At 38.2% G+C, this 17,741-nt stretch overlaps 1 protein-coding gene and 1 long non-coding RNA gene across 2 annotated transcripts; both read right to left on the reverse strand.

Annotated features, from left to right (window-relative positions):
- Positions 1-404: 404 nt before the first annotated feature.
- On the reverse strand, positions 405-16,194 carry LOC148872890 (Ribosomal protein S18). The gene is made up of 6 exons (XM_088968114.1): positions 16,042-16,194; positions 15,791-15,901; positions 5,800-6,155; positions 3,892-3,987; positions 1,103-1,162; positions 405-1,003 (listed from the first exon to the last, which is right to left on the reverse strand). The coding sequence occupies exons 2-6, from the start codon at positions 15,897-15,899 to the stop codon at positions 797-799; spliced, it is 828 nt and encodes a 275-aa protein (XP_088824240.1). The 5' UTR covers positions 15,900-15,901; positions 16,042-16,194; the 3' UTR covers positions 405-796.
- On the reverse strand, positions 9,404-10,357 carry LOC148872891 (uncharacterized). The gene is made up of 2 exons (XR_016106789.1): positions 9,959-10,357; positions 9,404-9,814 (listed from the first exon to the last, which is right to left on the reverse strand). It is a non-coding gene; the product is annotated as an uncharacterized LOC148872891 (long non-coding RNA).
- Positions 16,195-17,741: the final 1,547 nt, after the last annotated feature.

Genomic DNA, 17,741 nt, shown 5'->3' on the forward strand with positions numbered 1-17,741 from the left:
AGCCAGTGACCAGTGACCCTGAAAAATGATACATATTGTACATATCGATACATTGAACCATGTTATATACAGTTCTTTTTTTTTCCAAAAAAGAAACCAATATATGTGCTCCTGAATTTCTTGTCTAAAGAATATATTTCCATGTCATTATTATCGCATTCCAGAATTATATAATTTCCATGCTAAAAAATTGTGTTTTTTATTACAAAAACCATTATTTTGATGGTTTTATAAACTGAATTTTTTGGAATAAACCAATTTGCTTTTGCTTTTCAATTTTCAACACAAGAACTGTCTTTATTTTTTTTTTCGCCTGATATGATAATTCCAAGAACAGATGAAACAAAAATGGTCATGTTATATAAGGCATCCTTTGTTTATAACCAGTGTCTATACCCATAATGTTAAAAGTTCAATGAAAGGAATTTTTTGAGAATTAAAGAGATGATGGAGTTGTGCTTCAGTATGAGATGACAATTCCTTTTCTCCATAGTCCTTGACCTACCAACCCAAGCCAAGAAGCAAGAAGTGCAAAGGATACCACATGCAGGCCACCTTCACAGAATCACAGCTAATGTTTATGACCCCCTAAACCCGGCAGTGAATTTCTCTTTCTTTAACCAGTATTTAGTACTATGATGGAAAGAGAAACCAAACTAATTACTAGCTTCTAATTACAAAAAAATGCATGATAGTTTTCAAGACACTAAACAGCACAAATAACATCTATAAAAAAAATAAAATAAAATAAAATAAAAAATAACCAACCAAAACGCCATCAATATCATAGAAGGTGCTACTCTTCAACAGGGTCCTGACTAGCCCCTAGGCCCCCTACAGGGGAATCATAATAATCATATTCATCATCCTCGTCACGATCTTCCATGGTTTTCCCAAAAATAAATGGTTTTGTTCCCATTGTAGTAAAAGGCATGAGCCCAAGAGCTCGGGCTGTTTTGATCTCTCTAGCTACCTTCCTCTGGGCTTTGGCACTAATTTTTGTCTACAGGTGGAGAAAAATTATTAGGTAAGGATTCAAAATTAATTAGAGGAAATATTACAAATTTCATTAAAGACAATTTTTGAACTTGCACTTCCTCACCTTGCTCCTTTTGATAATAAGTCCTGCTTCTGTAAGGAAGTTGGCAAGGAATCTCACATTCTGCATGAAATCATTAGGTTTAGTGACTTTTTTGCAAGATGTCCCAGAAGTTCATTTGGAGAAACAAGCAATCTTGCAGTAAGAGGAAATGAATTTGGGGATCAGGATAGTGAAAAATTACAATTTCTAAAGGATTGCCTGAATTAATAGTCAAAAGCATGCAATTCTATGAGAATATCTAAAGCTGTGTAGGAACCCAATTACAATAAACAATTAATATAATTGAAGTAGAAGAATAAAACAGCCTGTGTATCTGCAGGGTTAAGACATCCTACATCTGTCCCTCCCCAGACCCTGCATTTGTGGGAGCCTCGTGCACTGGGCTGCCTCTTTTTTTTTTTTTTTTGCTGCAAAAGCAAGAAATTACATCCTCATTCACTCGTTTGGGGAAGAGGGAATGGAAAATTTTGAAATTTGATACAGAAGCCAAGAAAGGGGACTTCTTTCAATCTGCACTAAAATTGCACCCACCTATATTTTGGAATATTTTGCAAGCACAATGAGTTTCAAGGCGCTAGGTACCATTTCACACATTTTTTTATGAATACCATTTCACACAATGGAATCCTCAAATACAGAATTTCTATACGCCAAGTTCTTCTCATCATGCCCTGTAACCATTTATGCTCACCAAAATACTAGAGACCCTTATTTATGCTCATCAAAACACCAATGACCCCTATTTATGGATCTTGAGTTCAGCATAGAAATTGGATCAGCAATGTGGAAACTAAAGAAAAACAAGCATATTTGCTTTCTGCTGTCTCAACAATTCCAAAAACATTAAAAAAGACTGTTCTCATCTGTAGAATACCAACCAAAGGACCTTAACCTATAAATATACTAAATGGCCACAAGGAACAAAGTTAATTTTTAATAAAGTGCTCACACAGGGAGTGGGGGATCAGGGGGATCAAGTTGGCATAATTTCTTGGTTATGCTCATCTAATAGACTGTCTATTGAGATATTGCAAATATATGTTAATGGCGATTCACCACTTATGCAGGATAGAACTTTTAAGGGAGATGGATATACCCTAATTTTGGCATGTTAAAGAGAAGGTAGATCTACAAAAGTTACTCAAGTATTGTTCTAGGCATCACACCTAGAAGGAGGAAAGTAACCTAGATTCCCTATGGTTTCTAAGAATCAATCCTGGAGATAAGCATTATAACTTCAAATGAGTTCAGAGAATTCTTGTTCAAAGTAAACAGACAATACTTCTTTGTTTATTACATCGAAAAAACATGGTATATGAATATATAGAGTTGGATAGAGAAATTTCTTCTTAAGCAAGTAACTTGTTCCTTCGGCTACCTGTCACCAGACTCATTGTACCTTGTAAATATTACCTACCCAACACCTGCTTGTCACTTAGAGATGATAACATGTACATTCACTACCTTGTCCCCTACTTGGAGATAATAGATTTATGATCAACTCTTAAGTATCAACTTACTTCTCTTTATATACTGATGGATCCTTTCAAACTGAAACAAGGAATGCAGCTATAGGTTTTTTTATTCTGGGTGGTACTAATAATGTTGTTTATGCAGCAAGTCAATGTGTCAAAGCATCTGGATCTCTACAGGCTGAATGGTGGGCCCTCCTGGATGGACTGAAGTAAGCAGTACAGATGCAGATAAAAATAAAATCGCTTGCTGTTTTTTCTGATTCTGCTAAAGTTGTTGATGGTTTCTACTGTGAAGAGGAAGATTGGACTATCGAGCCTCTTAGAGAGGAAATATGGAATCTGACCAAGTTTTTTTGACATTATACGTATAAACCATATTAGCAGAACTTTGAATTTAAAAGTCCACGAACAAGCCTATGATGCTTGTAAATATAACCATATAGTGTGTGAACAGGGGATGCCCTGGAACTCCTGTAATTATGCTTTGAATGAATGAAGTTCATCCGCTTTGCTTTTTTAAAATGAAAAAAAAAAAAAAAAAAAACTTCAACTCAGCCTTAATCCCAACTATTTCATGTCTGCTACACAAATCTTGTCGCATCATTGTGTTCTATAAAGAACCTTTTTTTATAAATCCATAACAACACATTTATTAGGGGCCATTACATAATGTAATGGTAAAATCTCGTGCTGAAAAGCATGAGAACATGGGTTTGAATCTGAGTAATGACCTTTAATTATTAAGAACCATTTTTCTGTCAAACTATAAACCCTTGCTCAGTTATCACCGCACCCAAGCATTGTTTTGTAATTAAAAAAAAAAAAAAAAAAAGAGGAATAGAACCTGAACTCTAAATGACAAACTACTAAGTTGTCCTCATATTCAAACAACCCTAAACAAAAGACAAAACATTAACACATTCTTATGATATGAACAATGTAGTAGCTAAATAAAATAGAAACACCAATATGGATAGCCCAACTAATCTAGTAGCTATAACTACTGGAAGTCTATTTGGGTTTGGTTAACTGCAGCAACTGCACCCTGCAAAGACATAAGGGAATCAAAGGAAGCTTATACACGCCCTACAAACAAATGCCTATCAATCTCAAAGCTGCTCCTTGCTTCTTCTCCTTTTTTGTGGCTGCATCAATCACTTAAATAGGCAATGTAAATGCACGAAAAATCATTGTTGAATGCAATTGGAGATTGGAAGGAAAAGAAAAAAAGCTGGCAATGTTCTCCATCACATAGGGACTTCACATAGTTCTTTAGGAATCAATTCAAATTATGCAAAATGAGAAAATCCCTACCCGAAAATCAGCTTTCCTAAGTACTTCCTCTGTTGTGGTTTCAAATTGAGACCTTTTGAAAGGCTTGGGAACTCCAGGCCTTGTAAGATCAAGATCCTGCATAAAAGAAAAGTTTATACATCAGCAGCATAAGAAGGAAGTGAAAGATGTTTCTTTTTTCTCTTAATGAATTTTATCTTTATTGCCAAAAGGGAAAAAAAAGAAGAGAGAGAAAATGATAGAAAAAGCAACTTTACATGCTAAGTACAAAAATTGATAGCATGCAAGATATACCCTATTCTACAGGCATTCTACTAGTGAACATGGTCTGTGATATGATTCTGGAATTCACCAGCACAGCAACTTTTAATTAAAACAATAAAACTGCACAAGTCCAAAGGATAATTGTAGATGACAACATAAAAAGGATACGGTTATTTTTGGTAGTTAAATAAAAGAAAAAAATTATTGAGATAAAACAAGAAAAGTACAAGACAGGTGATAAGATATCACCCAACAAAGCCAAGTCTCAAAGGCTCATAGCCTGGATTTTGGCAGGGAAGCTTACAAGGCTAGCATCTGATATCAATATCCATCATCTACTTTGGAAATAATTGGTCAACCATGTAATCCATAGTCTTAATCAACATGGTAATAAGCATCCTTGAGATCAATCTTGTAACATTCTTGTGTTAATGCACTCACTATGGTATTTCCTAAACTGCTTATCAACAATATCTTGACTAAGAGCACAAAATAAACTAAAAATGCCACCAAGAAGACTCTCTGAGCAACTCCATTCAGTCTTCATGCATGTACAAACACAAAGGTACTGCAATGGATAAAGGAACCAAACAAAATACATTGTGGAAGTGGTCCAGAGCCAGGAAGCATAGACATGCCAAACGGGTTATTGTAGGGCCTGGCATTACCTTAACAAGAATTCCTTGCACTATTTTATTTTTTTGATAATGATAAGTAATATTTTAATTGCATTAGAAAGAATCTCTTAACTACTTCACAAAGTAAGAAGTAGGCTAAAGTAGGTGCAACGCCAACTCATATATGAAAGTGAAACAAATCAGACAGCAATCAATGTCCCCAGTGATCCCCACTCCATATGGTCCCTTACTGAGTTACTGCCCCTGTTCTTGCTAATGAATCAGACAAATTATTTGCATTTCTAGGTACCCATTTGAATGAGTTATTCAAACTGCTACCTAGGACTTGTGACTAACTAAAGGCCTGAAAATCCATGGAATGCCTTCTGGTTTCTTAATCAAATAAATTATAGTTTGGCAGTCTCCCACCACCTTCACATCTCTCATACCATTCATACTCATAGAAATCGTTGCACATTTTAACATGTGGATGCATGGTTGTATGTGTATATATTATGGGTGGAGTGTCAGACAATGGTGTGATAAGGCTACAGAAGTTCGCCAATCAGACAGAATTGCTCCATCCTCCCCTTTCTCAAGGATATGATGGGTGCAATGATGCAAGGTGTCCCAACCAGAAATGCAAAGGTGTGAACCTCCCAAGCATGGATTTTTAATTAATAAATAATTAAAGCAAATAAACAAATATAGTAAATATCCCATAAATATGAAAAATTAGAAAGCTTAACCACCTATTTTCAATATATAATTTAAGTATAAACATAAAGTATCACAATCCATAATTATTTAAATATCATCAGCTACTGATAGTCTCATACATCACTTGCAAAGTTCAAATAAAATTTCAGAATCAACAATTCACATAATTTGCATAATACTAATAAAACTAGTATATGGAATGGACAAACATGGCAAGTTTCAACACTTCAAGGAAATATAAGAGAAACAACACTGTAGCAGCTAAAGAAGTTAGGCTAATCTTTTTCTTATTTTTTAGTTCCCCAAGGATATTGAGTCATTAAAGTACCTTAACATCATATGTCATCCCAGGTCTAAAAGTCACATCAGCTCTGAATGAATAGTCATCACCTGTTATCTCATCGGGATTAAATTCAAAGTATGTGGCAGCTTTCTTCAGCTTCCCATCCATACCATCTGACAATGTATTGAAACTTTCATCTAGACCATCAAAAAACTCTGAATTATTGCTTCCACCCTTAGAGCCAAAACCAGATCTTCCATGAGCCTTTTCAAGTCTATCAAGTTTCTGGAAGAATGCATCATTGTTTGACCTACTGTCAGAAAATCCACTGAATATACGCCTTTCAAAATCATCAGCTGACTCGAAGGAATTTCCGGTCCCGTTGTCATTAATCTCATTACCTGTTTAAGATCCAGGGCACAATAAGTAGAATGATGAATTTCCATGTAAAGTTACCAAGAGAAACTGGAAAAACAGCTGCTTCAGAAATATTTCACATGATGCAATCAGCACAACAAGAATCATAATTCTGGCTAATGTTTCAAAATATGGAGGCATGATGCAAGGCATTTCATTTCCTGGAGGCATTGGGTGTAGTTTAGAACATAAGAGGTATAAGGAGGAAGGGGATGAGAAGGAAGAAGAGGAAGGAGGATCTCATCCCTTTTCTGGTTTCTTTTTTCACAAAAGAGGTCTTGTGTTAAGAAGAACGAAGATGCATAACACTGCATTTAAAAGTTAAAAGGGGGGGGGGGTCTGAGCGCAGAGTCCCCAACTTTCATTCCTTTCTCTTTCCTTCCCCTCCCTTTCCTTTTCTTTTCTTTCTTTTCTCTTTTTTCCTTCTCTTCTCTTTCTTTCCTTCCCTTCCCTTCCATTTCCTTTTCTTTCTTTTGTCTTTTTGGTACGAGGCACATGAGCATCTCTGGTCTATGTCTTAGGGCATTTTGGGGGTGCCTTGCTTGGAGCTGCGCCTCCAGGCATATGCCTCCAATGCCTTTTAAAACACTGATTCTGGCTTATAGATATTGTTAGGAATTATAACTTACAAGCAAGTAGAACAAAGATGACATGAAGTCTTGGGCATCAAGATATACAGTTAAGCATTGCTCTATCAATAATCAAATAAAAATAAGTTGAAACAGATGTGAATCAGTCCTCTAAAACTGATATAAACTTGGTTAAAATTAGAAAGAAAAGAAAAAAAAGTAGAGGACAGCAGTACAAAGGAAGAAAAGGAAGAAGAAGAAGAAGAGTTTGATCATCTCCTCTCTCCCCTCTCTAATCCTTTTGTTAGTCTCCATTCATTAGGCTAATTACAAGTATACCCTTAAGTGGGCGGCCAGGTAAGCAGAAACTTAAAGTAAGCTTACAAAGAGAAATAACAGGCCCATTAACAAACAAAATAAATAACACACTACAAGAATAGACACTAGGGCCCATTCGGCCCAGTCTCTCTACACACCCCCTCAAGCTGAGCATAGATGTCAATCATGCCCAACTTGCTTATATAGTGTGTCAGCTTCCCTCTTGGAACTCCCTTGATCAAAACATCAGCCAACTGTTCTTCTAAGGCAATAAATGGCAAGCAAACTTCTCCTAAGGAAACTCTTTCCCATATAAAATGTCTATCAACCTCAATGTGCTTAGTTCTGTCATGTTGAATAGGATTATGTGCAATATTGATAGTTGTTTGGTTGTCACGATAGAGCATCATTGGCTTTTCATAATCAACCCCCAATTCTTCTAAAAGTGATCGCAGCCACAGTAATTCTGACACACTATGTGCCATTGCCCTGTATTCTGCTTCAGCAGAGGATCTGGCAACTATAGGTTGTTCCTTACTCCATGAAACAATGTTCCCTACCACCAAAGAACAATAACCAGAGGTGGATCTCCTATTATCAATACATCTGGCCCAATCAGCATCAATGTATGCCTCCAGCTTCATGTGTCAATGTTTGACAAATAGAATACATTTCCATGGAGTACCTTTCAAATAACATAGAACTCTTTCTGCAGCAGCTAAATGTGTATCTCTGGGAGAACGCATAAACTGACATAACACTCACTGCATAGGAAATATCTGGTCGAGTCATGTAGAGATATAACAACTTCCCAAACAATCTCTGAAACACTCCCCTATCAAATAAAAGTTCACCATTTGTAGCAGAAAGCTTATGATTGGGATCAATAGGAGTGGTAGCCGGTTTAGCACAAAGTTTACTAGTGTCTGCAAGGAGGTGAAGGATATATTTGTATTGAGAAATGAAGATACCATCCTTAGATCTAGCAACTTCAATTCCCAAGAAATACCTAAGATCTCATAAATTCTTGATCTCAAATTTAGATTTAAAAAACTTTTTGAGCTTATTGACCTCCTAGGTATTATTACCCGTGACCACAATGTCATCAACATAAACTATCAGGAAGATCACCAAAAAGTCACTTCTTTTCAAGAATAAGGTATGGTCAGATTGAGTTTGTGTGTAACCAAATGAGACAAGAGCACCCCTAAATCTCCCAAACCAGGCCCGAAGAGACTATTTGAGACCATAAATGGATTTCTGTAGTTTACACATCTTCCCTTACATTTCCTTTCCATACACTCCCAAAGGCAAAAACATATAGACTTTTTCATGTAAATCTCCATTCAATAAGGCATTTTTAACATCAAACTGGTGGAAAGGCCAATCAAAAGTAGTAGCTAGGGACAACACAATCCGGACTGAGGTCATCTTGGCCACAGGAGCAAGGGTCTCAAGATAGTCAATACCATACATCTGAGTGTAGCCTTTAGCAACCAATTTGGCCTTAAACCACTCAATAGAGCCATTAGAATGATATTGAATGGCAAATACCCATTTACAACCCACTGGTTCCTTTCCTTCTGGCAAAACCACAATATCTCAGATATGGTTCTTATGCAAAGCATTCAATTCAGCCATCATAGCATCCCTCCATTCAGGTTTAGATAGGGCTTCTGGTACAGACTTGGGTATCACATGGGAAGAAACATAAGCAAGAAAAGAGTAGTAAGTAAATGATATAAGGCTAATAGGATAGGTGTTTAGAGATACAATGGGTTGTATACTTCCGCTTGCCCTTACGAAGAGCAATAGGAAGATCAAGGTCTGGAAAAGAAGTAGATGAGTCAGAGGATGGCTGACAAGTTACCTCAGTAATGATGGGAGGATTAAGAGGCTCTTCTGTAGGATGGAAATAATTTTCCCATGCCTGAATCTGTGTCTTTGGTACCATCTTTGAAGAGCAAGATGTGGAGGAATTATAGGAAGATGAGGTGGAGTAGGAATACTAGAGGTAGGCCCAGTGGGAGAAGTGGGGACCTCATTAGATGACTCAAAAGGAACAGGAAGAAGAACTACTGGAGACATAGCAAAGGGTTCCTCAGATTGCTCCCCCTCAAGAGGAATACTAAAGAAAGGAGTAGACTCAGCAAATGTGACGTCCCGAGATACAAAGCGGGTGCCACTAACCATATCAAAACAACAATATCCCTTCTGTGTGGAGGCATATCCTAGAAAAACACATTTACGAGCCTTGGGTTCAAATTTGTGCCTTTAATAGCTGTAAACATGTACATAACAGTGTCAACACTCTTGCCTGAATAGAGAAAAAAACAAGAATAATCTTAGAGGTGTCCAGAATGAATGACCCCCACCTCAAGAGTCTATTATATATTAAAAGATATGTGCAATTACAAGAATGCCCGTACAAGGCTGAAAGAGAAAAGAAGAATAAGATGTAAAAGTAATATACAACAGGGACTATACTAATAAGGCACATCAAGTTATAGAGTCTCCACACCCCCCCTCAAACTGATGCCTCGACATAAGCATCAGTTTGTCTATAAGAAAGAGATGTCGAACTACAATCATAGCTTTGGTGAAGATATCAGCAATCTGCATGTCCAAGGCTGCATGAGGAAGCGATATAGACCCAGTAGTGAAGAGATCTCAGATAAAATGGCAGTCCACCTCGATGTGCTTGGTCCTCTCATGGAAGACTATGTTAGAAGCAATCTTGATAGCACTCGTATTGTCTGCATAGAGAGGAATAGGAGTATGAACCTAAATGCCAAGATCCATAAAGAGAGATTGTAACCAAACAATTTCATTACAAACCAAAGACATGGCCCTATACTCTACTTCAGTGGAAGATTTGGAGACTGTTTGTTGTTTCTTACACTTCCAAGAGATGAGCAAATCACCCATAAAAACACACCACCCAGAAGTGGACCTACGAGTGTCTGGACAACCAGCCCAATCTGCATCAGCATATGCTCTCAACTGAATAGGAGAGGAGAAGAACAGTCCCTAGGAGACGGTAAGCCACAAGCCCAATTCGCTCTGCCACCTGAAATGGGCCGAAGTATCTGGGAGATAGTTTATAGGATGCCCTCTTCACCAGGGAGATCTGTCTGTACGGTTGGAGTCGTAGATAAACCCAATCCACAATTGCAACTCTAATTCTCGATGCTTCTTATCATAGGCTAATTTCATTCGCTGTCGGGCTTGTTGCAAGTGGAATTCGAGGAGCTTGAGTGTACTATCTCTTGCTTGCAATTGTGCCTCCACCGAAGTACCTGGCTCATACAGCAGAATGAAAGGAGGTTCATAACCGTACAACACCTTAAAGGGCGTCATTCCAGTTGAAACCTGGAACGTGGTAATTATACCAATATTCAGCCTAGGACAGCCACTGGGCCCACTGTTTGGGCCTGTCACCCACAAAACATCTCAAGTATGTCTCCATAGTTTTCAAGGCATCTAGGCGATTCTGGGCAACACTGGGGCACCTAGTCGCCTAGGTGGGTGCCTAGGCGATAAAAATTTTATAATATAAAAATATGACTTTTGCTAGTTTCCTAGTTTTATATACCACACATGTATGGTAATTGAAAAAATGACAATTCTATTTATTAAGAACATTAAATGTCCTCTAAAAATGTGGCAAATCATCACATATAAAAGATAAAAATCTTTTACATGTATTAATTTTAAAAATAATACTACTATAATAAGTATTTAATAGAGAAAATTGATATTAATTAGCAGCTAAAGATGGTTATCAACTTTATATGATAAATATTCAAGATGGAAAAAAACAAGGATGGAGTTTCTGTTTTATTTAATTAGAGAGAGAGAGAAAATAGAAAAAATAACTTTATTATTCTATTCTTTCTTTCTCTTTCTTTTCTTTTCTCTTCTCAAAACCCTTTGATCTTTTAAATTTCAATAGTAAAACATTAAAACAAAGTATAATTGATATATATAGCACGTAATAAAATGTATTAACACATACATTAATAAGATACAGCAATATAAATGATATTATAAAAGGCACCCGCCTTGTCATTTTTGTCGCCTAGGCGGGCACTCAGTCGCCTAGAAGGGTGCCTAGTTGCTAAAAGTCAAGGCGTTTGCGCCCCAGCCAAGGGCGCCTAGTCACCTAGGAGATGCCTAGACAACTATGTATGTCTCTAAGCAACGGTTGACTACTTCTGACTGCCCGTCTGTCTGAGGATGGTAACTGGTAGAATGCAACATCTGGACCCCTTGAGCTGTGAAGTATGCCTTCCAGAAGGTGCTCATGAAGAGGGGGTTCCAATCTGTTAGTATGGACTATGGTGTCCCGTGCAGTTTGGCTACCACCCGGATGTAAGCTTGGGCCACTATAGTTGCTAAGTATGGTTGGGAAAGACCGATGATGTGAGCATATTTACTTAGCCGGTCCACCACCACCAACACCACTGATTTTCCATGGGACGTGGGAAGCCCAGTTATAAAGTCCATAGTGGCTTCTTCCCATACCCTCTCCGAAATGGGTAGAGGTTGCAGCAACCCGGCTGGAGTTTTGTGTGCTATATTTCTGCTGGTGGTAGATAGTGCATCGGGCCACAAACTCTTGCACCATCCTTTTCATACCTTTCCAGTAATAGTGGGCTGCCAGGTGCTTATAGGTGCAGAGAGCTCCGGAGTTTCCCCCTTGGGCCTTGTTATGGAAGAGTTGAAGCAGCTCCTGGTGATGTTTGGATTCCCCTGATACCACCATTCAGCCCTTGTAGAAGAGAACGTCGTTCTGGACTGTGTATCCTGGGGCCTGTGCAGCATCCTCAAGGATCTGGGCCCGAATTTGGGCTAAGTGGGGATCATCCTGGGCTTCCTGCTTCAATTGGGTAGACAGTGGATAATTCAGCCGTGACTGGCCCATCAGATTAAAGTCACCAGCTCTAGAGAGTGCATCTACCACTGCATTAGAGGCCCCAGACTTGTATTCAATAGCAAAGTCAAACCCCATTAACTTGTAGTCCCACTTATGCTGATATGAGCCCAAAACTCGCTGCTCCAACAGGTGTTTAATGCTGCGGTGGTCCATCCTAGCAGTAAACCTTCGGCCCAAAAGATATGCCCTCCATCTTTGAACTGCCAAAGCAATGGCCATGAGCTCCTTCTCATAAGTGGGCTTAGCTTGAGCTTGTAGAGAAAGAGCCTTGCTGAAATAGGCCAAGGGCCGGCCTAGCCGCATCAAGCTATCAACACGGCCCTGATTCCCTTACCTGAGGCGTCTGCCTCTACTACGAACTCCAAATCAAAATTCGGGAGGGCCGGTGTAGATGGAGTGGTTATGGCTTCTTTGAGTGCCTGAAATGCTTCTTCAACTTGTTGGTCCCACACAAATGAGTGCTTCTTTAGCAACCGCATGAAGGGAGCGGCAAGAACCCCATATCCTTTAATGAACCGGCGGTAGTAACCCGTCAGCCCAAGGAAACCCCTGAGATCCCGTGGAGAGCTGGGTCGGGCTCAAGAAACCATGCAACTAATCTTCTCTAGGTCTGTGTAAACCTGTCCTCCAGAAATGATATGCCCCAAGTAGCTGATCGGGTATGTCCAAACGAGCATTTTGAAGGTATGGCGAACAATTGGTGTTCTCCTAGAAGGTTCAACACACACTGCAAGTGTTCCAAATGGGAGGCCCAACTGGAACTGTAAACAAGTATGTCGTCGAAGAACACTAGGACAAATAGGCGTAGATAAGGCTTGAAAATCCCGTTCATGAGTCTCTGGAATGAAGAGGGGGCATTGGTCAGCCCAAAGGGCATCACTAGGAACTCAAAATGTCCGTCTGAGGTCCTGAATGTTGTTTTGTGAATGTCCTCAGGGTGGACCCAGATCTGGTGGTATCCTAATCGCAGGTCCATCTTAGAGAAGTATTTAGCTTGGCCCAACTCATCAAATAGTTCTTCAATCAAGGGTATGGGGTATCTGTCTTTGACCATGGTACGGTTCAAGGCTTTATAGTCCACATAGAATCTCCAACTCCCGTCCTTCTTTCTTACCGAAATTACTGGGGAAGAAAAGGGGTTGCTGCTAGCAGAAGATGTCAAAATTCATTTTGGCAAAACCAAGAGGTGGGGGGTCCAGTAAGAGCTTGAGACCTTCCTAGCTGAAACTGAATCTGCAATTTCCTTATAGTTCCTAAGTGGGTCATCTACTGAAATTTCTGCAAATCAGTCCAAAGTCTTCAGCCAATGAGTTACCCTTACATGAATCACGTCTATCACTACTTCCACAGTTCTCTCCTTCTCTGAGAAGATCCTTAAGTTCCTTTCTTCCCAGATAGACCAACACATTGCAGCCCTAACACATCTCCACATTATCTTTGCCCTTTTTGTTGGCTGGTTAGAAGGAAAGGAGGTAAACAAGCTTTGCACCTTCACTCATTTTGTAATCATAATCATCATCTAAGCCTTGTCCTAAATATATAGGGCCAGCTACATGAATTCTGTTCTGTTCCACCATTCTGTTCTGTATATTGCCACATCCATTGTTAAACCATGAGTGCTTAAATTATTTCTTACTACTTCAAACCATTTCCCTTTTGGTCTGCCCCAGCCCTTCCTAGCCTCCTCAACTTGCAAAAGATTGCTGCTTGGAACAAGAGATGAGGTAACTACTAGCACAATATGGAAGGAAAATGTCAGTATCTCATGAAGAGTTAAAGGAATCACTGGTTGGTGTAAGTTATAAAAGTTTTTCCCCTAAACTGAAAATTGGAATGGTAGTCCAGCCTTTACGTGAATTTAAAGGAGTAAAGGATAAGATCCACTCTGCCCAATGAAAGATTGCTATTAGATAAGATAAAATCTCTTATTGAGTCTTCATCAGCTATAGTTGTTGAGGGAGGAAGGATCGAAAATGTCTCTGAGACTGGTTTGGAGTGTGTAGAGGGAAGTGATATTTCTCATATTCAATGGTGGCTCACCTCATCATGCAGTATTGCTGATAAAGAGATTAATTAGTTAATGAGGTTGAGGAGAATGATGAGGAAGATGAAGTGTATAATGGCACCAGCCCAACCCATGGAACACATTAAAGCCCTAGGTAACAAAGAGACAACATGAAGGTGCCAAATCCTCCAAAAAGCTTTTTAGTTCTTTTGGATGCAGGTGGAAAATGCTGATGCAGATTAGCAATCTATTTAAAGCTTTGACATATAACTTTTAGCTTTAATGGCACCAGCCCAACCCATGGAACACATTAAAGCCCTAACAAAGAGACAACAATGAAGGTGCCAAATCCTCCAAAAAGTTTTTGTCTTTTTGGATGCAGGTGGAAAATGCTGATGCAGATTAGCAATCTATTTGAAGTTTTGAACATACAACTTTTAGGTGGCCTAAGAAAAGAGGTAGAGTCTTGTGGAGGTGTGCTAGGGCTGCATTGATTTGGACTGTCTGGGACAAAAGAAACTCCAAATTTTTTTATGAGAAGGGATGAGGTCAATGTTTGGAAATGTTTAATTAGTAGAGCCATCAACTGGGTGAATACCTTGGAACTCTTTTCTTTATTCTCTTTCAATGATTTATGGAGAAATTGGGAAGTGGTTGCCAAAAGTTCTGGTGCGAGAAGTAAACTGTCAGCAAAATGGAAACCTCCTCAAGTGGGTATCATTAAGCTCAACTTTGATGGTAGAAGTTTAGGCAATCTGGGACCTTCCGGTATTGGGGGACTGTTTAGAAATGCAAAGGGGTTAATTATCACTTTATATTCTGGCCTATAGGAGTAGGGAATTTAGTTAATGCAGAAATTCAAGCAGTGCTACAAGGAGCTGAATTTGTCAAAGAGCCGAATTGTAAACAGCTTTTAATCAAAGGTAATTCCAAGCTAGTGATCCAGTGGTTAAAAGAATGATTTCCGAAGACTTAAATGGATGTCAAGGAACATGTCAATCCAGGTGGGATGGGTTAGGAGATCTGCTGACAGTTTGGCAGATAGTTTAGCAAAGCAAGGGGTTCAAAGAACACTAATGTTTTGGGCACATTTGTAATTCTATCCCAGGTCAGCTTGCTAAAGCTGATTTCTTTCACCACTTCTTGTTGTATCCTAAAAGTTTTCTAATTAATGAAATCTTTTCAGAGTTATTGGATGGAGAGTTAATGGTTTTTTTCAATAATTTGGGGGGGGGGGGGGGGGGGGGGGGGGGAGGGAATTGCCATTAGTATATTACTCATTGGGCCAGAGTTTATATATGGTTTATGGGGATGTTAGGATGATTGTTGAGTTGGAGTGGGCTGTTGATCTTCACAGTGGGTTGTTCTTGTGTATGGAGTGGGGTGTTGTGGTCTGTTGCTGTTTATTTGTTGTTTGAGTTGGTTGTGCTGATGGTTTGTGATAAGAGAATCAGCTTTTAATTTCATCTCTGTCTGGGTGATTGCTTATCGCCTGAATTTGTATTCTCTTTTCCTCATTCAAATAAAATTTCAATTATCACAAAAAAAAATGCATGACATCTTGCTGCAATGACAGATCTAGCAAAGCAAAAGTTGGAGGATTTAGAGATAGAATGATAATAGCTTCTAGCAGCTAGGGAGGCACTTAGCCAGGTCTTGACTTGCTTTCCTCGTTGACAATGTCAAGAAGGATTACTGAGCTAAATTTTATTTCAAACCTAAGGCAATTCTTTGCACGTACAGGCTCTACAGAACCTAATAAACAAACGTTGGTTCCAGGAAATACACCTGAAGTACTGCTAGTGAACAGAGCTTTAGCCATCCAGGGCCGATGACATTGGCGCGACAAAAACGAGCTGCCGTTTATGGACCTTAATGTAACTCGAATAAGTTTCATTTCTGCAACAATCAAATACCCATTTCAGTAGGAAATCCTTCTTTGATTCAGCAACATATAAGATAAGCTTCTTAAGACAAATTAAAGAAATTAATCAGTAACGAATAGTTCACACAAATTAAGCAATAATGAACGAACAGACCTACACTCCTGCGGTTTCTCGCTGATCACGGTCGTCGAACTCAAGGGCAACAACCAGCCAGGGTATGGTGAGGTCGGAAGCAAGTCTCTAATACCAAGGCGGTGAATTGTGCGAGAGCAAAACGAGGGTTGTTCAATCTTTCGTTTAATTACTATTTTGACCCTATTCTCATACCGTCATACGTGCCTTCACCCAGACGGTTGAACCATTCAATTCATCACCCGGAGGTAAAGCCGGGTTGGTTCAAATATAAACCCGAAAATTCTTTAAAAATCCGTTTGACGGGAGAAATCTCATGTAAATAGGGGTGTTCAAAGTCTGGTTGGAGAAGATCTCAGACCAAATCAGTAAATTACGATTTGAGAAATTTTCAAATCAAACCGTTTTATTATAATTTGGTGCAGTTTAGAAAAGATTTCAAACCAAACCAGTAAATTACGGTTTGAAAATTTTCTAAATCAACTAGTTTTATTACAGTTTGGTGCAGTTTCTAATACGGTTTGGGGAACTTTGGACCATTCTTTGATTCTATTGGCTTAACCCAATTAAAAAGCCCAAATAGAACCCCTAAAAACTAAAACTTAATCCTTTTATTTTATTATTTTATTATAAAATAAAATAGTTTATTATATATTTAAAATTGTATACATTCGGTTTACATATATATCATATTTACACATCATTTATTTATATTTTATAGATATAATTATGGTTTATAGTTTATGGTGTGGTTCAGTTTATAAAATCCAAGAAACCAAACCGTAATTTTGCAAAATATGAAATTCAACTAACTTATTTTCAGGTGCAAACCGAACCAAACCACAAATTTAATTTGGTTTAGTTTGGTTTTATGATTTGAACCAAACAATGTAAGTAACCCTACATTGTAAATAACTTACCATTACCACAAAAAAAAAAAAAAACCTTTCACTTGATAAATTTTTGGGTAAATTATAGATATATACCCTGTACTTTGGGGTAGTGACAGATAGGTACCTTGAACTTTCAATTGTAATACTTGAGTACCCTAAACTTTCAAAATTAGACACTTAGGTCCATTTATTAGTATTTCGTCAATTAAACATTGCATAATGCCCAAAATACTCTTCTCATGTATTTTCGAGATCATTCCCAGGTAACTAAACGTCTCCCCATGATGACGTTTTCACATGGACAACAAATAACATATTCAAATTTTCCGACAATGGCATTCTCTAGTGATGATTTTACTCCATAGAATGATCTAAAAAATACATGAAAAATGGTATTTTTGACATTATGCAATGTTTAATTGACAGAATACTAACAAATAGACCCAAGTGTCTTTTTTTTAGAGTTCAGGGTACTTGGGTGTTGCAATTGAAAGTCCAAGGTACCCAAGCGTTGCAATTGAAAGTTAAGGATACCTATCTACCACTACACCCAAAGTACAAGGTACCTATTTGTAATTTAACTTAAATGTTTGGCATGAAATGTGATGGCTTAGTTGGACGGTTCTGATTGATACCCATCTGATGGTAGTAAGTAATTATAGCCTTATAAGTTACAATTGAAATATTGGGTATTTCAAATAGTGAGAACACTAATCAAATGGCTTTGTTTTGTAATCTGTTATGATCAAGTTGCATTTTCAAACTGAAATTTTTCTTTGGTTTTTTTTTTCCTTGAGATGTTTGGAATTTTAAATTATATTGTTAGTT

The sequence above is a fragment of the Nelumbo lutea genome, chromosome 2 (genome assembly GCF_056320005.1).
Source record: "Nelumbo lutea isolate HS-2025 chromosome 2, American lotus-T2T, whole genome shotgun sequence".
NCBI classification, from domain to species: domain Eukaryota; kingdom Viridiplantae; phylum Streptophyta; class Magnoliopsida; order Proteales; family Nelumbonaceae; genus Nelumbo; species Nelumbo lutea.